This window comes from Patagioenas fasciata, chromosome 35 (assembly GCF_037038585.1).
Source record: "Patagioenas fasciata isolate bPatFas1 chromosome 35, bPatFas1.hap1, whole genome shotgun sequence".
NCBI lineage: Eukaryota > Metazoa > Chordata > Aves > Columbiformes > Columbidae > Patagioenas > Patagioenas fasciata.
This window is the reverse complement of record NC_092554.1, coordinates 3,348,940-3,370,239: the sequence shown is the minus strand read 5'-3', so window position 1 is coordinate 3,370,239 and position 21,300 is coordinate 3,348,940. Positions and strand designations below refer to the sequence as shown.

General features: G+C 62.6%; 2 protein-coding genes across 2 annotated transcripts; one reads left to right on the top strand and one right to left on the bottom strand.

Annotated features, from left to right (window-relative positions):
* Positions 1 to 3,912: 3,912 nt before the first annotated feature.
* MBOAT7 (membrane bound acylglycerophosphatidylinositol O-acyltransferase MBOAT7) lies at positions 3,913 to 11,473 on the bottom strand. The gene is made up of 7 exons (XM_071801063.1): positions 11,324 to 11,473; positions 11,047 to 11,176; positions 10,318 to 10,444; positions 9,652 to 9,808; positions 8,330 to 8,681; positions 7,355 to 7,528; positions 3,913 to 4,429 (listed from the first exon to the last, which is right to left on the bottom strand). The coding sequence occupies exons 1-7, from the start codon at positions 11,397 to 11,399 to the stop codon at positions 3,913 to 3,915; spliced, it is 1,533 nt and encodes a 510-aa protein (XP_071657164.1). The 5' UTR covers positions 11,400 to 11,473.
* A 1,534-nt stretch (positions 11,474 to 13,007) lies between these two features.
* DHDH (dihydrodiol dehydrogenase) lies at positions 13,008 to 20,398 on the top strand. The gene is made up of 6 exons (XM_065859633.2): positions 13,008 to 13,308; positions 14,090 to 14,253; positions 16,283 to 16,529; positions 17,944 to 18,068; positions 19,237 to 19,423; positions 20,085 to 20,398. The coding sequence occupies exons 1-6, from the start codon at positions 13,008 to 13,010 to the stop codon at positions 20,315 to 20,317; spliced, it is 1,257 nt and encodes a 418-aa protein (XP_065715705.2). The 3' UTR covers positions 20,318 to 20,398.
* The last annotated feature ends 902 nt before the right edge of the window (positions 20,399 to 21,300 follow it).

Below are 21,300 nucleotides of genomic sequence, written 5' to 3'. Positions count from 1 at the left end.
CAATTTTAGCCCAATTTTACCTCAGTTTTACCTCATTTTCCCCCCAAATTTTCCTCAGATTTACCTCGAATTTACCTCAATTTTCCCTCAAATTTACCACAGATTTTCCTCAAATTTCAACCCAATTTCACCTCAGATTTACTTCAAATTTTACCCCAATTTTCCTCCAATTTTAGCCCAATTTTACATCAATTTTACCTCAATTTTTCCCCACATTTTCCTCAAATTTCAGCCCAATTTTACCACCGTTTTATCTCAAAATTTTCCCCCATTTTCCTCAGATTTACCTCAAATTTACCACAGATTTTACTCAAATTTGAGCCCAATTTTACCTCAGTTTTACTTCAAATTTTCCTTGAATTAACCCCAAATTTTCCTCAAATTTAGCACAGATTTTCCTCAAATTTTAGCCCAATTTTACCTCAGATTTTAGCCCAATTTTACCTCAAATTTCAGCTCAATTTTACCTCCGTTTTACTTCAAATTTTCCCCAGATTAACCCCAAATTTACCTCAAATTTTCCTCAAATTCACCACAGTTTTCCTTCAAATTTCAGCCCAATTTTACCTCAGTTTTACCCCAAATTTTCCACAATTTTTCCTCAAATTTTACCCCAAATTTTCCTCAAGTTTTAGCCCAATTTTACCTCAGATTTATTTCAAATTTAACCCACATTCTACCTCAAATTTTACCACAATTTTATCTCCGCTTTACCCCAAATTTTCCGCAAGTTTTCCTCAGATTTACCCCAAATTTACCCCGAATTTTCCTCATATTTTCTGCAAATTTACCACAGATTTTCCTCAAATTTTGGCCCAATTTTACCTCAGATTTACTTCAAATTCAACCCAAATTTTACCTCAGATTTCAACCCAATTTTACCTCCGTTTTACCTTAAATTCTCCCCAAATTTTCCTCAGATTTACCCCAAATTTTCCTCAAGTTTTACCCCAATTTTACCTCCGATTTACCCCAAATTTCCCTCGGGTCACTTTTGGGGACATTTGGCTCCATTTTTGAGGCCGCTGGGTCACTTTTGGGTCAATTTGAGGTGCTTTTGGGTCACTTTTCCCCCCCAAAAAACACCAGGGGGAAACTCAAAATATATTTATTATAAATTTTATTATTGATTTTATTGGGGGGGGACCCCAAACCCCCCCAAAAATCCCAGGAGGGGGGAGAACGACCCCAAATATTGGGGTTCCCCCATTTACCGGGTTGTCCCCCCCTCATTTTTGGGTTCCCAACCCCCTTTTTTTCACCCTTTTCCCGCCATTTTTTTGGGTCCCCGAACGCATTTTCTGGGTCCTCCACCCCCATTTTTGGGGTGTTCCCCCATTTTTGGGTCTCCCCACCCCCATTTTTAGGGTGTCCCCCTATTTTTGGGTCCCCCCAAGCCCCATTTTTTGGGGTGTCCCCCCATTTTTGGCTCCCAAACCCCATTTTTAGGTCCCCAAATCCCATTTCCTGGGCCCCCCAACCCCATTTTTTGGGCCCCAAACCGCATTTTTTGGGGTCTCAAACCCCATTTTTAGGGTGTCCCCCCATTTCCTGGGCCCCCCAACCCCATTTTTTGGACCCCAAACCCCATTTTTTTGGGCTGTTCCCCCATTTTCTGGGCCCCCCAACCCCATCTTTTGGGCCCCAAACCCCATTTTTTGGGGGTCCCCAACCCCAGTTTTTTTAGGCTGCCCCCCCCCAATTTTTGGGTCCCCAACCCCACTTCCTGGGTCCCCCATCCCCATTTTTAGGTCCCCATCCCCATTTTTGGGGGTGTCCCCCCATTCACGTCGTCCCCACAACACTGGGGTCCCCCCTCTTCCTCACTTGGGCCTCCCCTTCAATCCCAGGGTGTCCCCCCCTGTCCCCTTTACATCCCATGTCCCCCCCCTTCACTTTTGGGGTCCCCCCCTTCACTTTTGGGGTCCCCCCCTTCACTTTTGGGGTCCCCCCCTTCACTTTTGGGGCCCCTCCATCTACATCCCACGTCCCCCCCTTTACATCCCATGTCCCCCTTCACTTTTGGGGTCCTCCCCTTCACTTTTGGGGCCCCTCCATCTACATCCCACGTCCCCCCCTTTACATCCCACATCCCCCCCTTTACATCCCATGTCCCCCCCTTCACTTTTGGGGTCCCCCCCTTTACTTTTGGGGTCCCCCCTTTACTTTTGGGGCCCCCCCCTTTACTTTTGGGGCCCCCCCCCATTTACATCCCACATCCCCCTCTTTACATCCCATGTCCTCCCCTTCACTTTTGGGGTCCCCCCCTTTACTTTTGGGGCCCCTCCATTTACATCCCATGTCCCCCCCTTCACTTTTGGGTTCCCCCCCTTTACTTTTGGGGTCCCCCCTTTACTTTTGGGGCCCCCCCCCATTTACATCCCACATCCCCCCCTTTACATCCCATGTCCTCCCCTTCACTTTTGGGGTCCCCCCCTTTACTTTTGGGCCCCCCCCCATTTACATCCCACATCCCCCTCTTTACATCCCATGTCCTCCCCTTCACTTTTGGGGTCCCCCCCTTTACTTTTGGGGCCCCTCCATTTACATCCCACATCCCCCCCTTCACTTTTGGGGTCCTCCCCTTCACTTTTGGGGCCCCTCCATCTACATCCCACATCCCCCCCTTTACATCCCATGTCCCCCCCTTCACTTTTGGGGTCCCCCCCTTTACTTTTGGGGTCCCCCCTTTACTTTTGGGGCCCCCCCCTTTACTTTTGGGCCCCCCCTATTTACATCCCACATCCCCCTCTTTACATCCCATGTCCTCCCCTTCACTTTTGGGGTCCCCCCCTTTACTTTTGGGGCCCCTCCATTTACATCCCATGTCCCCCCCTTCACTTTTGGGTTCCCCCCCTTTACTTTTGGGGTCCCCCCTTTACTTTTGGGGCCCCCCCCCATTTACATCCCACGTCCCCCCCTTTACATCCCATGTCCTCCCCTTCACTTTTGGGGTCCCCCCCTTCACTTTTGGGGCCCCTCCATTTACATCCCACATCCCCCCCTTCACTTTTGGGGTCCCCCCCTTCACTTTTGGGGCCCCTCCATCTACATCCCACGTCCCCCCCTTTACATCCCATGTGCCCCCCTTCACTTTTGGGTTCCCCCCCTTTACTTTTGGGGTCCCCCCCTTTACTTTTGGGGCCCCCCCCATTTACATCCCACATCCCCCTCTTTACATCCCATGTCCTCCCCTTCACTTTTGGGGCCCCCCACTTTACATTCCCCCCCCGTTACTTCTGGGGTCCCCCCCTTTACTTTTGGGACCCCCTCCTTTTACATCCCACATCCCCCCCTTTACATCCCACATCCCCCCCCTTCACTTTTGGGGTCCCCCCCTTTACTTTTGGGGCCCCCCCCTTTACTTTTGGGCCCCCCCCCCATTTACATCCCACATCCCCCCCTTTACATCCCATGTCCTCCCCTTCACTTTTGGGGTCCCCCCCTTTACTTTTGGGGCCCCTCCATTTACATCCCACATCCCCCCCTTCACTTTTGGGGCCCCCCCCCTTCACTTTTGGGGCCCCCTCCATCTACATCCCACGTCCCCCCCTTTACATCCCACGTCCCCCCCTTCACTTTTGGGGTCCCCCCCTTTACTTTTGGGGTCCCCCCTTTACTTTTGGGGCCCCTCCATTTACATCCCACATCCCCCCCTTCACTTTTGGGGCCCCCCCCTTCACTTTTGGGGCCCCCTCCATCTACATCCCACATCCCCCCCTTTACATCCCATGTCCCCCCCCTTCACTTTTGGGGTCCTCCCCTTCACTTTTGGGGCCCCTCCATCTACATCCCACGTCCCCCCCTTTACATCCCACGTCCCCCCCTTCACTTTTGGGGTCCCCCCCTTTACTTTTGGGGTCCCCCCTTTACTTTTGGGGCCCCCTCCATCTACATCCCACATCCTCCCCTTTACATCCCACGTCCCCCTTCACTTTTGGGGTCCTCCCCTTCACTTTTGGGCCCCCTCCATCTACATCCCACATCCCCCCCTTTACATCCCACGTCCCCCCCTTCACTTTCGGGGTCCCCCCCTTCACTTTCGGGGTCCCCCCCTTCACTTCTGGGGTCCCCCCCTTTCCTCCCAGGCCCCCCCCCTTCACTTCCGGGGCGCCGCCCCCCCCACGCAGCCTCGGCCCCCAGGACGAGCAGGGGCAGGAGGTGCAGGCAGAAGTAGATGGAGCCCCAGTAGCGCAGCGTGGCGCCCAGGTCCTGCAGGATGAAGCCCACGGCCAGGTACTCGAACACCCGCATGGCGAAGAGGGCGGGGGGCACCCTGCCCAGCGCCCCCCGCACTTTGGGGAGCCCCCCCAGCAGCCGCCCCAGCGCCCCCTCGGCCGCCAGCCACAGGGGCACGCTCAGGAAGCTCAGGTAGATCCCGGGGTGCAGCCCGTGCCAGAACGCGGAGAACAGCATGGTCCAGGCGTTCCTGGGGGGCACGGGGGGGTCAGGGCACCCCGAGAGCCCCCCGGGGGGGAAGGACCCAAAACACCCCAAAAATCCCCAAAAAAACCCCGTTAAAATGGCTCGAAACGCGACCGATTGAGCCCCAAAAGTTGCACTGAGAGCGCCCAGAAATGACCCTTTGGGGGGGGATTTGGGGGGAAATTTGGGGGGAAAATTTTGGGGCGGCTCTGGGGGGGGTTCAGGGGCACCCTGAGACCCCCCCAGGGGGGAAGGACCCAAAACACCCCAAAAATCCCCAAAAAACCCCGTTAAAATGGCTCGAAACGCAACCGATGGAGCCCCAAATGTTGCACTGAGAGAGCCCAGAAATGGCCCTTTGTGGGGGGATTTGGGGGGAAATTTGGGGGGAAAATTTTGGGGTGGCTCTGAGGGGAGGGTCAGGGACACCCCAAACCACTCCAGGGGGGAGGGATCAAAAATGACCCCAAAATCCCAAAAAAATCCCATTAAAATGGCTCAAAATGCGACCGATTGAGCCCCAAAAGTTGCACTGAGAGCGCCCAGAAATGACCCTTTGGGGGGGGCATTTGGGGGGAAATTTGGGGGGTAAATTTGGGGGGAAAATTTTGGGGTGGCTCTGGGGGGGGTCAGGGGTGCCCTGAGACCCCCCCAGGGGGGAAGGACCCAAAACACCCCAAAAATCCCAAAAAAACCCCGTTAAAATGGCTCGAAACACAACCGATTGAGCCCCAAATGTTGCACTGAGAGAGCCCAGAAATGAGCCCCTGAGGGGGGAAATTTGGGGGGAAATTTGGGGGGAAAATTTTGGGGTGGCTCTGAGGGGAGGGTCAGGGACACCCCAAACCACTCCAGGGGGGAGGGATCAAAAATGACCCCAAAATCCCAAAAAAATCCCATTAAAATGGCTCAAAATGCGACCGATTGAGCTCCAAAAGTTGCACTGAGAGCGCCCAGAAATGGCCCTTTGGGGGGGGATTTGGGGGGTAAATTTGGGGGGAAAATTTTGGGGTGGCTCTGGGGGGGGTCAGGGGTGCCCTGAGACCCCCCCGGGGGGGAAGGACCCAAAACACCCCAAAAATCCCCAAAAAGCCCCGTTAAAATGGCTCGAAACGCGACCGATTGAGCCCCAAACGTTGCACCAATAGAGCCCAGAAATGAGCCCCTGAGGGGGGACTTTGGGGGAAATCTGGGGGTTAAGTGGGGGGTAAATGGTCCGGGGGGGGGGGTCAGGGCACCCTGAGACCCCCCCAGGGGGGAAGGACCCAAAACACCCCAAAAATCCCCAAAAAACCCCATTAAAATGGCTCGAAACGCAACCGATGGAGCCCCAAATGTTGCACTGAGAGAGCCCAGAAATGGCCCTTTGGGGGGGGATTTGGGGGGAAATTTGGGGGGTAAATTTGGGGGGAAAATTTTGGGGTGGCTCTGGGGGGGGTCAGGGGTGCCCTGAGACCCCCCCAGGGGCGAAGGACCCAAAACACCCCAAAAATCCCCAAAAAACCCCGTTAAAATGGCTCGAAACGCGACCGATTGAGCCCCAAACGTTGCACCAATAGAGCCCAGAAATGAGCCCCTGATGGGGGAAATTTGGGGGTAAATTTGGGGGGAAAATTTTGGGGTGGCTCTGAGGGGAGGGTCAGGGACACCCCAAACCACTCCAGGAGGGAGGGATCAAAAATGACCCCAAAATCCCAAAAAAATCCCATTAAAATGGCTCAAAATGCGACCGATTGAGCTCCAAAAGTTGCACTGAGAGCCCAGAAATGGCCCTTTGGGGGGAAATTTGGGGGGTAAATTTGGGGGGAAAATTTTGGGGCGGCTCTGGGGGGGGTCAGGGGTGCCCTGAGACCCCCCCCAGGGGGGGAAGGACCCAAAACACCCCAAAAATCCCAAAAAAAACCCCGTTAAAATGGCTCGAAACGCAACCAATGGAGCCCCGAATGTTGCACTGAGAGAGCCCAGAAATGAGCCCCTGAGGGGGGACTTAGGGGGAAATTTGGGGGTTAAGTGGGGGGTAAATGGTCCGAGGGGGGGGGTCAGGGCACCCTGAGACCCCCCCAGGGGGGAAGGACCCAAAACACCCTAAAAATCCCCAAAAAACCCCATTAAAATGGCTCAAAACGCGACCAATGGAGCCCCGAATGTTGCACTGAGAGAGCCCAGAAATGGCCCTTTGGGGGGGGATTTGGGGGGAAATTTGGGGGGTAAATTTGGGGGGCTCTGGGGGGGGGGAATCAGGAGTGCCCTGGGATCCCCCCCGGGGAGGAAGGACCCAAAAATCCCCAAAAAATCCCATTAAAATGGCTCAAAATGCGACAAATTGAGCCCCAAATGTTGCACTGAGAGCCCAGCAATGGCCCTTTGGGGGGGGAATTTGGGGTGTAAATGGTCCTGGGGGGGGGGCAACTGAACCCCCAAATGCCTCCCCCCCACCCCAACCAACCACTGACACCCCCAAAAAAGTTACACCCCAAGTAGCCCTAAATCACCCCAAAACTCCCCCAAATCCCACTGGGGTTGCTCAAAAAAGCACCAATTTAGGCCCAAAAATGGCCCCGGGGGGGGCTCCCAGTCCCTCCCCAGGGGGCGGGGCCGAGCCCGTGTCAATCACCCATCCAACTCTCAGGGGGCAGAACCAAGCCCGCTGTCAATCAATCCCCTCCCAGGGGGTGAGACCGAGCCCGCTGTCAATCACCCACCCCCCTCCCAGGGGGCGTGGCCGCAGCGGCTGTCAATCAATCCCTTCCCAGGGGGTGAGCCCAAGCCCGATATCAATCATCCACCCCCCTCCCAGGGGGCGTGGCCGCAGCGGCTGCCAATCACCCACACCCCTAGGGGGGCGTGGCGCCAGCGGTTGCCAATCAATCACTACCCGGAGGGGGGGCGCGGGGCGTGGCCTCGGCGGCTCCGCCCAATCCGCACTCACCGGAGGGCGGGGCTGTAGCCGCGCGACCGCGCGTGCACGTAGCGCACGAGCCACCACTGCACCGTGCGGTTCCAGCCGCGCAGCCCCGCCCCCACCCCGCGCGCGCGCTCCGTGTCCCGCGGCGAGCACGTGCGGATGGCGGCAAAGTCCCAGAGCTCGGCGGGGGGCGGGGGGCTGGGGGGGGGGGGAGACACACGGGGACAGCGTGAGGGGACAGCGGGGACACCCCGGGTACCCCCCCAGACACCCCCGGGTCCCCCATACCCCATGTCCCCCCATACCCCATATCCCCCCATTGTCCCCATGTCCCCCCATTGTCCCCATGTCCCCCCATTGTCCCCATGTCCCATCAGTAACCCCACCCCCATGTCCCCACTCCCTCTCATGATGTCCCCCCACCCCCCATGTCCTCAATGTCGCCCCATACCCCACGTCCCCCCATTGTCCCCATATCCCCCTACTCTCCCCATACCCCCCATTGTCCCCATATCCCCCCATTGTCCCCATATCCCCCCACTGTCCCCACATCCCTCACATCCCCATGTCCCCCTTATCCCCCATGCCCCCCCACATCCCCCCATTGTCCCCATATCCCCCACATCCCCATACATCCCCCTACAGTCCCCATGGCCCCCACATCCCCCATGTCCCCCTATTGTCCCCATACCTCCATGTCCCCCATATCCCCCCATTGTCCCCATGTCCCCCACATCCCCCCATTGTCCCCATATCCCCCTACTGTCCCCATATCCCCCACATCCCCCATGTCCCCCACGTCCCCCCATTGTCCCCATATCCCTCTACTGTCCCCATATCCCCCCATTGTCCCCATGTCCCCCACATCCCCACATCCCCACACATCCCCCTATAGTCCCCATATCCCCCACATCCCCCATGTCCCCCTACTGTCCCCATACCCCCCATATCCCCATGTCCCCCATTGTCCCCCCACGCCCCCCCCGCCCCCCCTCTCACCCCTTGTGCCGGGGGCAGGGCCGCGTGGCCCCACACCCGGGCGCGGGGCGGCTCTCGGGGGGGTTCCCCCCGAACCCCGCGGCCATGCAGGCGCCCTCGGCGCAGCCCCAGCCCACGTAGAAGCGCGAGCGCAGCGCCAGGAACGCCGGCCCCATGGCGAAGAGGCGGCGCGGGAAGCCCCAGCCCCACAGGCGGGGGTCGCGCAGCCCCCCCGGGAACAGCCGCCCCACCAGCTCGCCCGTCAGCCCCCACAGCGGGACCCAGCGCAGCCGCCGCAGCACCAGGCGCCACGAGCCGGGGGGCGCCGAGCCCAGCACCCAGTCCCGGTGGGTGCCCATGCGGTAGAACGGACCTGGGGGGGAAACGGGGGCGTCAGGGGGGGACCCGGGCGGCCGGGACCCACAGATGCTCATAGAGACCCATAGAGGCACATACAGACCCATAGGTGCTCATAGGGACCCATAGAAGCACACAGAGACCCAAGGGACCCAGGCGTCCGGGACCCATAGGTGCTCATAAAGACCCAAGGGACCCAGGCGTCCGGGACCCATAGGTGCTCACAGAGACCCATAGAGGCACATAGAGACCCAAGGGACCCAGGCATCCGGGACTCCTAGGTCCACATAGAGACCCAAGGGACCCAGGCGTCCTGGACCCATAGGTGCTCATAGAGACACGTAGATGCACATAGAGACCCATAGGTCCACATAGAGACCCAAGGGACCCAGGCGTCCGGGACTCATAGGTTCACACAGACCCAAGGGACTCAGGCGTCCGGGACCCATAGGTGCTCATAGAGACCCACAGATGCACATAGAGACCCATAGGTCCACATAGAGACCCAAGGGACCCAGGCGTCCGGGACTCATAGATCCACACAGAGACCCAGAGATCCACATAGAGATCCAGAGATGTACATAGAGACCCAAAGGACCCAGGCGTCCGGGACCCATGGATCCGCATAGAGACACATAGATCATCATAGAGACCCATGGGACCCAGGTGTCCGAGACCCATAGATGCACATAGAGACCCATAGATGCACATAGAGACCCAAGGGACCCAGGCATTCAGGACCCATAGGGAGCCAGGGAACCCACAGGGACCCATAGGGAGGGACCCAGGAGTTCTGGACACATAGGAAGGAACCCAGGCGTTCGGGAGGGGACTCAGGTGTCCAGGAGGGACCCAGGAGCTCAGAAGGGACCCAGGAGTTCGGGAGGGGACTCAGGCGTCCAGGAGGGACCCAGGTATCTGGGAGGGGACCCAGGCGTCCGGGAGGGACCCAGGCGTCCGGGAGGGACCCAGGCGTCCGGGCTCACCGGTGAGCAGCCCCAGGTAGCAGTAGCTGTAACAAAGCGTCTCCCCCAGGCTGGGGCGGGGTGGGACGGAGCCCATCAGCTCGTCCAGTTCCGATGACGTCACCCCCGCAGGCTCCGCCTCCCAGCGCTCCTGCACGTCACTGGCCAGACTCACCATCTGGAGGGGGGCGGGGCCACGTGAGGCTCCTCCCCCTCTTTAACCCCACCCCTTCCCCATCTCCCCATCCCAGACCAACAACCCCGCCCCAAAACCCAAGCCCCACCCCCTTTGCCCCCGGGGTGACCCACATTAAACCCCGCCCCCTTTAAGCCCCACCCCCAACTAAACCACACCCCCTTGAACCCTGTAGCACCACCCACGGTGCCCTTTAACCCCGCCCTTTTTTAGCCACGCCCCATCGTAGGCCACACCCCCTCAACCGCGGGTCCGCATGAGCAGCTTTAGCCACGCCCCCTCTGTAGGCCACGCCCCCTTTGACTGCCATTACTCTGCGATGAGCATTAACCCCGTCCCTTTTAGCCCCGCCCCTGACCACGCCCTCCAAAACCCCGCCCCCTGCTGCCCTCCCACTGCCTCTCCCACCCCCCAAACCTCCCCTAGGGACCCCAATAAGCCCCGATTCACCCCAAAAAGCCCCGATTCACCCCAAAAAGCCCCCAAAGCACCTTGAGCGTGAGCAGCAGCTGCAGCGCGTTGGCGTACGGGGGGGGCTGGGGCCACCCCCACACCCAGAGCGTGCGGAAGAACAGGAGGTACCCGAACGTCCAGGCCAGGGCGGCCCCCCCGCAGCGCCTGGGGGGGGACACGGTGGGGACCCCCCCGGGATGCACCCCGGGGGACCCCAGAACCCACCCAGGACCCCAGAACCCCCCCAGGGTCCTAAAACCCCCCCTGGGACTCCAAAACCCACCCTGACCCCCAGAACCCCCCTAGGGTCCTAAACCCCCCCTGGGACCCCCTGAACCCCCAGGGTTCTAAAACCCCCCCTGGGTCCCCCAAAACCCATCCTGACCCCTCCAGAACCCCCCTAGGGTCTTAAACCCCCCCCTGGGGCCCCAAAACCCACCCTGACCCCCAGAACCCCCCTAGAGTCCTAAACCCCCCCTGGGACCCCCTGAACCCTCAGGGTCCTAAACCCCCCTGGGACCCCAAAACCCACCCTGACCCCCAGAACCCCCCAGGGTCCTAAAGCCCCCAAATCCCCCCAATTCCAACCCCTCAAACATCACATGGCGGGGGGTCCCATAAAGCACTGGAGTTCCCTCGCCCCCCTTTCACCCCCCCCGCCCCCCAAAATCCGCAGAGGGGACCCAGGCGTCCGGGACCTTCCCCCCGCCAAGGACCCAGGAGTTCGGGCCCCGCCCCCTCCTCCCCCCCCAAGACCCCGCCCTCACCTGGGCAGCAGCCGCACGAGCGCCCACGTGACCAGTGACGTCACCAGGGAGTGCAGCGCGTGGGGCCCGCACGTGATCAGGGTCAGCACCACCCCAATCGCCGCCCCCCCCCACTGCCGCGTGCGGGGGCCTGGGGGGCAAAGGTCAGAGGTCAGGGGGCAACTCCACCCTCCCATCCAGGGGCCTAAAACCCCCCAGGGACCCCCCAGGTCCCCCACATCCTCCCCCCTCCCCCCACAAAGGTTCCCCCCCCCACCCCGGGCCCCTCCCCCCTCACCTCGGCCGTTAAAGGCGAAGCCGACGGGGATGGAGAAAAGCAAAACGGCCAAATACGTCATTTCCTCCGGGGTCATGGCGGCTCTGGGGGGGCCCGGGCCCCTGGACCCCCCCGCCCCGAACGCCTGGGTCCCCCCCGAACGCCTGGGTCCCCCCCCCGAACTCCTGGGTTCCCTCTTCCGGGGTGATGGCGGGGGCGGGGGGGATGGAGCCCCGGTCTTAGTCCCGCCCCTTCCGTCCAAGACTCCACCCCCCATGGAACCAGGGGGTGGCCCCTTTAAGAGCGGGTGGGCCCTACAGGGAGAGGCTTTTAAAAGGGGTTCTGCCCCTTTAAGAGTGGGAACGTGCTTCTTGAGGCCATTACCCCTTTAAGAGCGAGTGGGGCCCACAGGGAGCAGGCTCAGGCCCCTTTAAGAGCGGGAGGGGCGCTTAAGAAAAAGGGATTTGCCGCTTTAAGAGCAGGTGGGGACATGGGGGGGGCACCCAATGGCAGCACGCCGCGCCGTCCAATCAGAGCCGCTCTTTCGGGCCCCGCCCCTTGTGGCATCACACCAATAAACGCTGTTTTCCCGCCTTTCTCCCGCATCGCAGCCCCGCCCCTTATTACCCACAGTGCCCCGCGGGGGGGGGGCGGGGCCTGGCACGTGCGTGGGAGGGGCCCCACCCTTCCTAATGCGATGATTGACACCTGGGTCCCCCCTCGGGCCCGGGTGGGGCCCAGACGCCTGGGTCCCTTCTTGGGGCACTCCTGGGTCCCTCCTTGGGGCACTCCTGGGTTCCTCCCGGATACCTGGGTCCCTCCTTGGGGCACTCCTGGGTTCCTCCCGGACACCTGGGTCCCTCCTTGGGGTACTCCTGGGTCCCTCCTTGGGGCACTCCTGGGTTCCTCCCAGATGCCTGGGTCCCTCTGTGGGGCACTCCTGGGTCCTTGACCTCTGACCCCACCCAAGCCCCACCCGGCAGCTCCGCGTCCCCACGTGGGAAGTGGGGGGTGGGGCCGCTGCCCACGGGTGGGGGAGGGGTGGGCGGGGCCCCTGTCACCCCCGGTACCGCGCCCGGGCGGGGCCAGAGATGGAGCCGCTGCCACCGAGCCCGGACGCCAGGGTCCCTTCCTGCCCGGACGCCGGGGTCCCTTCCTGCCCGGACGCCAGGGTCCCTTCCTGCCCGGACGCCGGGGTCCCTTCCTGCCCAGATGCCGGGGTCCCCTCTGGCCCGGACGCCGGGGTCCCCTCGCCCGGCCCCACCCGCTGGGGCATCTGCTCTGCCGGTCACATCAGCCACGACTTCGTGGTGGCCCTGAGGACCCTGCCCCCCGAGGAGCACGTGGTGAGGGGGAGGGGCTGCCCCGGACGCCTGGGTCCCTGGAGGTGGGGGAGGGGTGTCCCTGGGTCCCCGTGGGTGGGGGATGGGCTCTCCTGGACACCGGGGTCCCTGTGGGTGGGGGATGGGCTCTCCCGGACACCAGGGTCCCCATGGCTGGGGGATGGGAGTCCCTGGGTCCCCGTGGGTGGGGGATGGGAGTCCCTGGGTCCCCATGGGTGGGGGATGGGCTCTCCCAGACACTGGGGTCCCCATGGGTGGGGGATGGGAGTCCCTGGGTCCCCGTGGGTGGGGGATGGGCTCTCCCAGACACCGGGGTCCCCATGGGTGGGGGATGGGAGTCCCTGGGTACCCATGGGTGGGGGATGGGAGTCCCTGTGTCCCCGTGGGTGGGTGCTGGGCTCTCCCGGACACCGGGGTCCCCATGGGTGGGGGATGGGAGTCCCTGGGTCCCCGTGGGTGGGGGATGGGCTCTCCCGGCCGCCGGGGTCCCCGTGGGCGGGGCGGGGCCCTCCCGGACGCCTGGGTCCCTCCCGGACGCCTGGGTCCCGCAGGCCGTGGCCGTGGCCGCCCGCGAGCTCCCCCGCGCCGTCTCCTTCTCGCGGCGCCACCGGATCCCCCGCGCCTACGGGAGCTACCGGGAGCTGGCGCAGGACCCCGACATCGGTGCGGCCCCGCCCCCACCCGGACGCCGGGGTCCCTTGGTGGGGGGGGAGGGGGGGGGGTGTCCGGGGGGTGGGGGAGGGGCTGAGGCAGGTGGGGGAGGGGTTGAGGGGGAGCTTTGGGGATGGGGGAGGGGCAGGAGTGGGGGTGGGGGGGCAGAATGGGGTGGGGGATGGGCACAGGGGGGTGGGGGAGGGGTGCGATGGGGTGGGGGATGGGCACAGGGGGGTGGGGGAGGGGTGCGATGGGGTGGGGGAAGGGCAGGAATGGGGGTGGGGGATGGGTACGGGTGGGTGGGGGAGGGGTGGGAATGGGGGGGCACAGGAATGGGGTGGGGGAGGGGGCAAGGAGGGGTGGGGGATGGTTGTGGGGGGAGGGGCAATGGAGGGTGGGGGGTGGGTACAGGTGGGTGAGGGAGGGGCAGTGGGGGATGGGCAATGGGGGGCGTTTTGGGGGGAGGGCTGTGGGTGGAGGAGGGGTGGGAATGGGGTGGGGGAGGGGTACAGGTGTGTGGGGGAGGGGCAATGGGGGTGTTTGTGTGGGTGGGGGAGGGGCAATGGGGGGGTCTGAGGGGGGTGGGCAATGGGGGATGGGTACAGGTGGGTGGGGGATGGGCAATGGGGGGATGGGCAATGGGGGGTGGGCAATGGGGGGATGGGCAATGGGGGGATGGGCAATGGGGGGTGGGCAATGGGGGGATGGGCAATGGGGGGATGGGCAATGGGGTGTCTGTTGGTGGGGGAGGGGCAGTGGGCGTGTCCGGCTGTGAGCGCCCCTCCCCCAGACGTGGTGTACGTGGGCGTGGTCACGCCCTGGCACCTCCCCCTGGCCCGGCTGTTCCTATTGGCCGGGCGGCCGGTGCTGGTGGAGAAGCCGCTGGGGCTGAACTGGGAGGAGGCGCGGGAACTGGTGCGGACGGCACGGGAGACGGGGACGTTCCTCATGGAGGTACCGCCAGTATGACCAGTATAACCAGTAACTGACCCCCGTGACCCCCTGAGCCCCCACTGACCCCAGAGACAGGGGGCGTTCCTCATGGAGGTACCGCCAGTATGACCAGTATAACCAGTAACTGACCCCCCGTGACCCCCTGAGCCCCCACTGACCCCAGAGACAGGGGGCGTTCCTCATGGAGGTACCACCAGTATAACCAGTATAACCAGTAACTGACCCCCCGTGACCCCCTGAGCCCCCACTGACCCCAGAGACAGGGGGCGTTCCTCATGGAGGTACCGCCAGTACAACCAGTATAACCAGTAACTGACCCCCCATGACCCCAGAGACAGGGGACGTTCCTCATGGAGGTACCGCCAGTATGACCAGTATAACCAGTAACTGACCCCCCATGACCCCAGAGACAGGGGGCGTTCCTCATGGAGGTACCACCAGTATGACCAGTATAACCAGTAACTGACCCCCCGTGACCCCAGAGACAGGGGGCGTTCCTCATGGAGGTACCACCAGTATGACCAGTATAACCAGTAACTGACCCCCTGTGACCCCAGAGACAGGGGGCGTTCCTCATGGAGGTACCACCAGTATGACCAGTATAACCAGTAACTGACCCCCTGTGACCCCAGAGATAGGGGGCGTTCCTCATGGAGGTACCACCAGTATAACCAGTATAACCAGTAACTGACCCCCTGTGACCCCAGAGACAGGGGGCGTTCCTCATGGAGGTACCACCAGTACCACCAGTATAACCAGTAACTGACCCCCTGAGCCCCCCAGTGACCCCAGAGACAGGGGGCATTCCTCATGGAGGTACCACCAGTACCACCAGTATAACCAGTAAGCCCTCCCAGTGACCCCCAGTGACCCCCTGAGCCCCCCAGTGACACGGGGCGTTCCCCATGGAGGTGGGACCAGTACAACCAGTAACACCAGTATAACCAGTATGACCAGTAACTGACCCCCAGTGACCCCGTGAACCCCGCGGTGCTCCCAGTAACCCGTTTGTTTCCCAGTCCCCCCATCCCCCCCTCCCAGTGTTCCCAGTGCTCCCAGTGCCCTCAGTTTGTCTCCCAGTGCCCCCATTACCCCCACTCCCAGTCCCCCCAGTTTGCTTCCCAGTGCTCCCAGTTCCACCATTGTCCCCTCCCAGTGCTCCCAGTGACCCCATTATCCCCTCCCAGTGCCCCCAGTTTGTCTCCATTTGTCTCCCAGTTGTCTCCCAGTGACCCCAGTTTGCTTCCCAATCCCATTATCCCCTCCCAGTGCTCCCAGTTTGTCTCTCAGTCCCCCCAGTGTCTCCCAGTGTCCCAATTATCCCCTCACAGTGCCCCCAGTGCCCCCATTATCCCCTCCCAGTGCCACCAGTTTGTCCCCCAGTGCCCCCATTATCCCCTCCCAGTGTCTCCCAGTGCCCCCATTATCCCCTCCCAGTGCCACCAGTGTCTTCCAGTGCCCCCATTATCCCTTCCCAGTGTCTCCCAGTGCCCCCATTATCCCCTCCCCGTGCTCCCCATGCATCTCCCAGTTTGTCCCCCAGTCCCCCCAATGTCTCCCAGTGCCCCCAGTTTGTTCCCCAGTGCCCCCAGTGTCTCCCAGTGCCCCCATTATCCCCTCCCAGTGCCCCCATTATCCCTTCCCAGTGTCTCCCAGTGCCCCCATTATCCCCTCCCAGTGCCCCCATTATCCCTTCCCAGTGTCTCCCAGTGCCCCCAGTGTCCCCTCCCAGTGCCCCCATTATCCCCTCCCAGTGCCCCCATTATCCCTTCCCAGTGTCTCCCAGTGCCTCCAGTTTGTTCCCCAGTGCCCCCATTATCCCCTCCCAGTGCCCCCAGTGTCCCCTCCCAGTGCCCCCAGTGTCCCCTCCCAGTGCCCCCATTATCCCCTCCCAGTGCCCCAGTGTCCCCTCCCAGTGCCCCCATTATCCCCTCCCAGTGTCTCCCAGTGCCCCCAGTTTGTTCCCCAGTGCCCCCATTATCCCCTCCCAGTGTCCCCTCCCAGTGCCCCCAGTGTCCCCGTGTCCCAGGGCTACTGGACGCGGTTCCTGCCGGCCTGGGGGCGCCTGCGGGCGCTGCTGCGCGGGGGGGCCCTGGGGGAGCCCCTGTTCTTCGGGGGGGCCCTGGGGGTGGCCCTGGGGGGGCTCCCCCGGCTGCGCGACCCCCGGGGCGGGGGGGCCCTGCTGGACCTGGGGGGGTACGGGCTGCAGATGGCAACCGAGGCCATGGGGGGCGCCCCCCGAGAACTGCGGGCGACCGGGACCCTGAGCCCCAGCGGTGAGAATGGGGGACTGGGAGGGGACTGGGATGGACTGGGGAAGACTGGGAGGGGACTGGGGGACACTGGGACGGACTGGGGAAGACTGGGAGGGGATTGGGGGGCAATGGGATGGACTGGGGGGACCCCTGAAAACTGTGGGCAATGGGGACCCTGACCCCCAGCAGTGAGAATGGGGGGACTGGGAGGGGACTGGGATGGACTGGGATGGACTGGGGGGCAATGGGATGGACTGGGGAAGACTGGGAGGGGATTGGGGGACACTGGGACGGACTGGGGAAGACTGGGAGGGGATTGGGGGGCAATGGCGAGACTGGGGGGACCCCTGAAAACTGTGGGCAATGGGGACCCTGACCCCCAGTAGTGAGAATGGGGGGACTGGGGGGACTGGGAGGGGACTGGGGAAGACTGGGAAGGGATTGGGGGGCAATGGGATGGACTGGGGAAGACTGGGAGGGGATTGGGGGACACTGGGACGGACTGGGGAAGACTGGGAGGGGATTGGGGGGCAATGGGATGGATTGGGGGGACCCCTGAAAACTGTGGGCAATGGGGACCCTGACCCCCAGCAGTGAGAATGGGGGCACTGGGGGCACTGGGAGGGACTGGGATGGACTGGGAAGGGATTGGGGGCACTGGGATGGATTGGGGAGCAATGGCAGAGACTGGGGGGACCCCTAAAAACTGTGGGCAACAGGGACCCTGACCCCCAGCAGTGAGAATGGGGGCACTGGGGGGCACTGGGAGGGGACTGGGATGGACTGGGAGGGGACTGGGGGGCACTGGGATGGACTGGGGAAGACTGGGAGGGGATTGGGGGGCAATGGCGAGACTGGGGGGACCCCTGAAAACTGTGGGCAATGGGGACCCTGACCCCCAGCAGTGAGAATGGGGGCACTGGGGGCACTGGGAGGGACTGGGATGGACTGGGAAGGGACTGGGGGGCACTGGGATGGATTGGGGGGCAATGGCAGAGACTGGGGGGACCCCTAAAAACTGTGGGCAACAGGGACCCTGACCCCCAGCAGTGAGAATGGGGGCACTGGGGGGCACTGGGAGGGGACTGGGATGGACTGGGAGGGGACTGGGGGGCACTGGGATGGACTGGGGGGCACTGGGAGGGGATTGGGGGGCAATGGCAGAGACTGGGGGGACCCCTGAAAACTGTGGGCAATGGGGACCCTGACCCCCAGCAGTGAGAATGGGGGCACTGGGGGGCACTGGGACGGGACTGGGATGGACTGGGGGGGACTGGGAGAGACTGGGATGGACTGGGGGGGTTTGAGACCATGACCTTGACCTTGGGTGTCAATGGGAAGCATCAGGTCGTGCTCAGGATGGGGGGGTTGGTTTTGGGGTCACTGGGGAGGTTTGGGGGGTCCGGGGGGGTCACCGGGGTGCCCTTGTCCCCAGGGGTGGATGAGACCGTGACCATGACCTTGGATTTTGGCGGGAAGCGCCAGGCCGTGTTCAGCGTGTCCATCGCGGCCCAGCTGCCGGGGGGGGCCACGCTGGGGGGGACGCGCGGGTGGGCGCAGGTGAGGGGGGGGCACCTTGGGGTGGGGGGGGGGTCCCTATTGGGGGGTCCCCATGGGGGGGTCATGGAGTCATTGGGGTGGGGGGGTCCCTATTGGGGGGGTCATGGAGTCATTGGGGTGGGGGGGTCCCTATTGGGGGGTCCCCATGGGGGGGTCATGGAGTCATTGAGGTGGGGGGGTCCCTATTGGGGGGGTCCTGATGCAGGGGGTCTTGGGGGGACCCCATGGGTGGGTGAGGGGGTCCCTTGGGGGGGGTCTCTGGTGGGGGTCATGGGGTCATTGGGGTGGGGGGGTCTCAAGGCTCCCTATTGGGGGATCCCAAAGGGTGGGTGAAGGGGTCCCTTGGGGGGGTCTCTGGTGGGGGTCATTGGGGTTCACGGGGGTCCCTATGGGGGGGTTTGGGGTCCTTAGGGGGGCTCATGGGGTCATTGGGGTGGGGGGGCCCCAAGGGTCCCTATTGGGGAGTCCCCTTGGGGTGGGGGAGGGTGTCATTGGGGTTTGGGGGGTCCCTATAGGGGGGGTCCCCTTAGATTGGGGGGGTCCCTATGGTGGGGTCAGGGGTCCCTATTGAGGGTCCCCTTGGTTTGGGGAGGTCCCTGGGGGGGCCCTGTTGGGTTGGGGGGTCATTGGGGGTTTGGAGTCCCTGTGGGGTCTCCCTATGGGGGGGGTCTCTGGGGTCCCTACTGGGGGTCCCCTTGGGTTGGCGGGGGTCCCTATGGGGGGTTTGGGGTCCCTGGGGGGCTCTCAATGGGGTCCCCATGGTGGGGGTCTCTGGGGTCCCTATTGGGGGGGTCCCCTTGGGTTGGGGGGGTCACTGGGGGTTTGGTGTCCCTATGGGGGGATGGGGGTCTCAGGGGGGGGTCTCCTTGGGTTGGGGGGGTCATTGGGGTCCCTATGGGGGGTTTGGGGTCTCAGGGTGGTCTCCTTGGGTTGGGGGGGTCATTGGGGGTTTGGGGTGTCCATGGGGGGGTTTTGGGGTCCCTATTGGGGTTCCCATTGTGTTGGGGGTCATTGGGGTTTTGGGGTCCCTATGGGGGGGGTTGGGCTCCCTGGGGGATCCCTATGGGGGGTTTTGGGGTCCCTGGTGGGGGTCTCAGGTTGTCCCCATGTTGGGGGGGGGTCACCCAACAGGCCCCAATGGGTGTCCTAATGTGTGTGTCCCCCCCAGTTCCCCAGCCACATGAACTGCCCCACGGAGCTGGTGCTGGGGGGGGGTCCCCAGGACGGGGGTCCCCACGGGGGGGGTCCCCGCAGGGAGATTTTCCCGCTGCCCCCCCCGGACCAGCCGCTCAACTTCCCCCACGGCACCGGCCTGAGATACGAGGCCCAGCACGTGCGCCAGTGCTTGCTCAAAGGTGGGGGCTCTGGGCTTTGGGGGGGTCACGGGGGGCTGGGGGGGTCCCTTGGGGGGGGTCTGGGGGGGCTCTGGGGGTTTGGGGGGTCCCTGGGGGGGTCTGAACCCCAAAGACCCTCCCAGGCCTGAGATACAGGCCCAACAAGGGGGTGGTGTTTGCTGAGGGGTTTGGGGGGATTTTGGGGTATTTTGGGGGTCCCTGGGGGGTTATGGGGTTTGGGGGGGTCATGGGGGTTTGGGGGGGGCTGGGGGGGGTCCCTTGGGGGGGACTCGGGTGGCTCTGGCGGTTTGGGGGGTCCCTGGGGGGGCCTGAACCCCAAAGACCCTCCCAGGCCTGAGATACAGGCCCAACAGGGGGGTGGTGTTTGCTGAGGGGTTTGGGGGGATTTTGGGGTATTTTGGGGGTCCCTGGGGGGTTATGGGGTTTGGGGGGGTCACGGGGGTTTGGGGGGGTCACTTGGGGGGGTCTGGGGGTTTGGGGGGTCCCTGAACCCCAAAACCCCTCCAGGCCTGAGATACAGGCCCAACATGGGGGGTGTTTGTTAAGGGGTTTTGGGGGGTTCCCTGGGATTTTGGGGGTCCCAGGGGTCTGGGGGGGTTTGGGGTCCCTGGGGGGGTTTTGGGGTGTCCGGGGGGGGCTCTGACCCCCCTGTCCCCCCCAGGTCTGACCGAGAGCCCCGTGATGCCCTTTGCCGCCAGTGAACTGGTGGCCCAGCTGCTGGACGAGGCGCGGGGACAAGTGGGGGTGGGGGGGTCCCCAAAACCGCCCCCCCGGCCCCTCCCCCCGCCGGGGGGTCCCCAACACCCCCCAGCCCCCCCCCAGGAGAACCCCCCCCCGGGGGAGCCCCCAGAGAACCAGGGGAGCCCCCAAAATACGGGGGAAGAGGAGAAATAACGGGGTGAACCCCTGGGTTGGGGGGCTCCCAGTATAAACCAGTATGGACCAGTAAAGAGGGGTTAACCCATGAGCACCAGCCGCCCCAGTCTAAACCAGTGATTCCAACACAAACCAGTACAGACCAGTCCCCCCAGTCCATACCAGTGACTCCAGTACAAACCAGTACAGACCAGTAACTCCAGTACCAACCAATACAGACCAGTCTGCCCACTACAAACCAGTCCAGACCAGTTTGCCCCAGTTCAGACCAGTAACTCCAGTACAAACCAATACAGATCAGTCTCCCCCCTACAAACCAGTACAGACCAGTCTCCCCAGTCCAGACCAGTATCATCAGCCCAAGCTTCCCAGTCCAGGCCAGTAACTCCAGTGCAAACCAACAGAGACCAGTTCAGACCAGTCCACACCAGTCTGTCCCAACGCATCCCAGTTTATGCAGAGCACCAGCCCAGTCCACACCAGTGCTCCCAGTCCACCCAGTCACTCGCAGTCCATCCCAGTTTATTCAGAGCATGACCCCAGTCACTCCCAGTCCATCCCAGTTCACACCAGTCAGACCAGTTCAGAGCAGCAGCCCATGTTCCCGCAGCCTGTCCCAGTGCTCCCAGTCACTCCCAGTCCACACCAGTGCTCCTAATCCATCCCAGTTTATTTGGAGCACCATCCCACTCCACCCCAGTTCACACCAGTCCGTCCCAGTGCTCCCAGTCCACACCAGTTCAGACCAGTTCAGAGCAGCAGCCATGTTCCAAGCCCATCCCAGTGCTCCCAGTTCATCCCAGTTCACACCAGTCCATCCCAGTCCACACCAGTTTGTCCCAATCCATCCCAGTTTATTCGGAGCACCATCCCAGTTCACACCAGTCCGTCCCAGTGCTCCCAGTCCACACCAGTCAGACCAGTTCAGAGCAGCAGCCCGTGTTCCCGCAGCCCATCCCAGTGCTCCCAGTTCATCCCAGTCCACACCAGTCTGTGCCAAT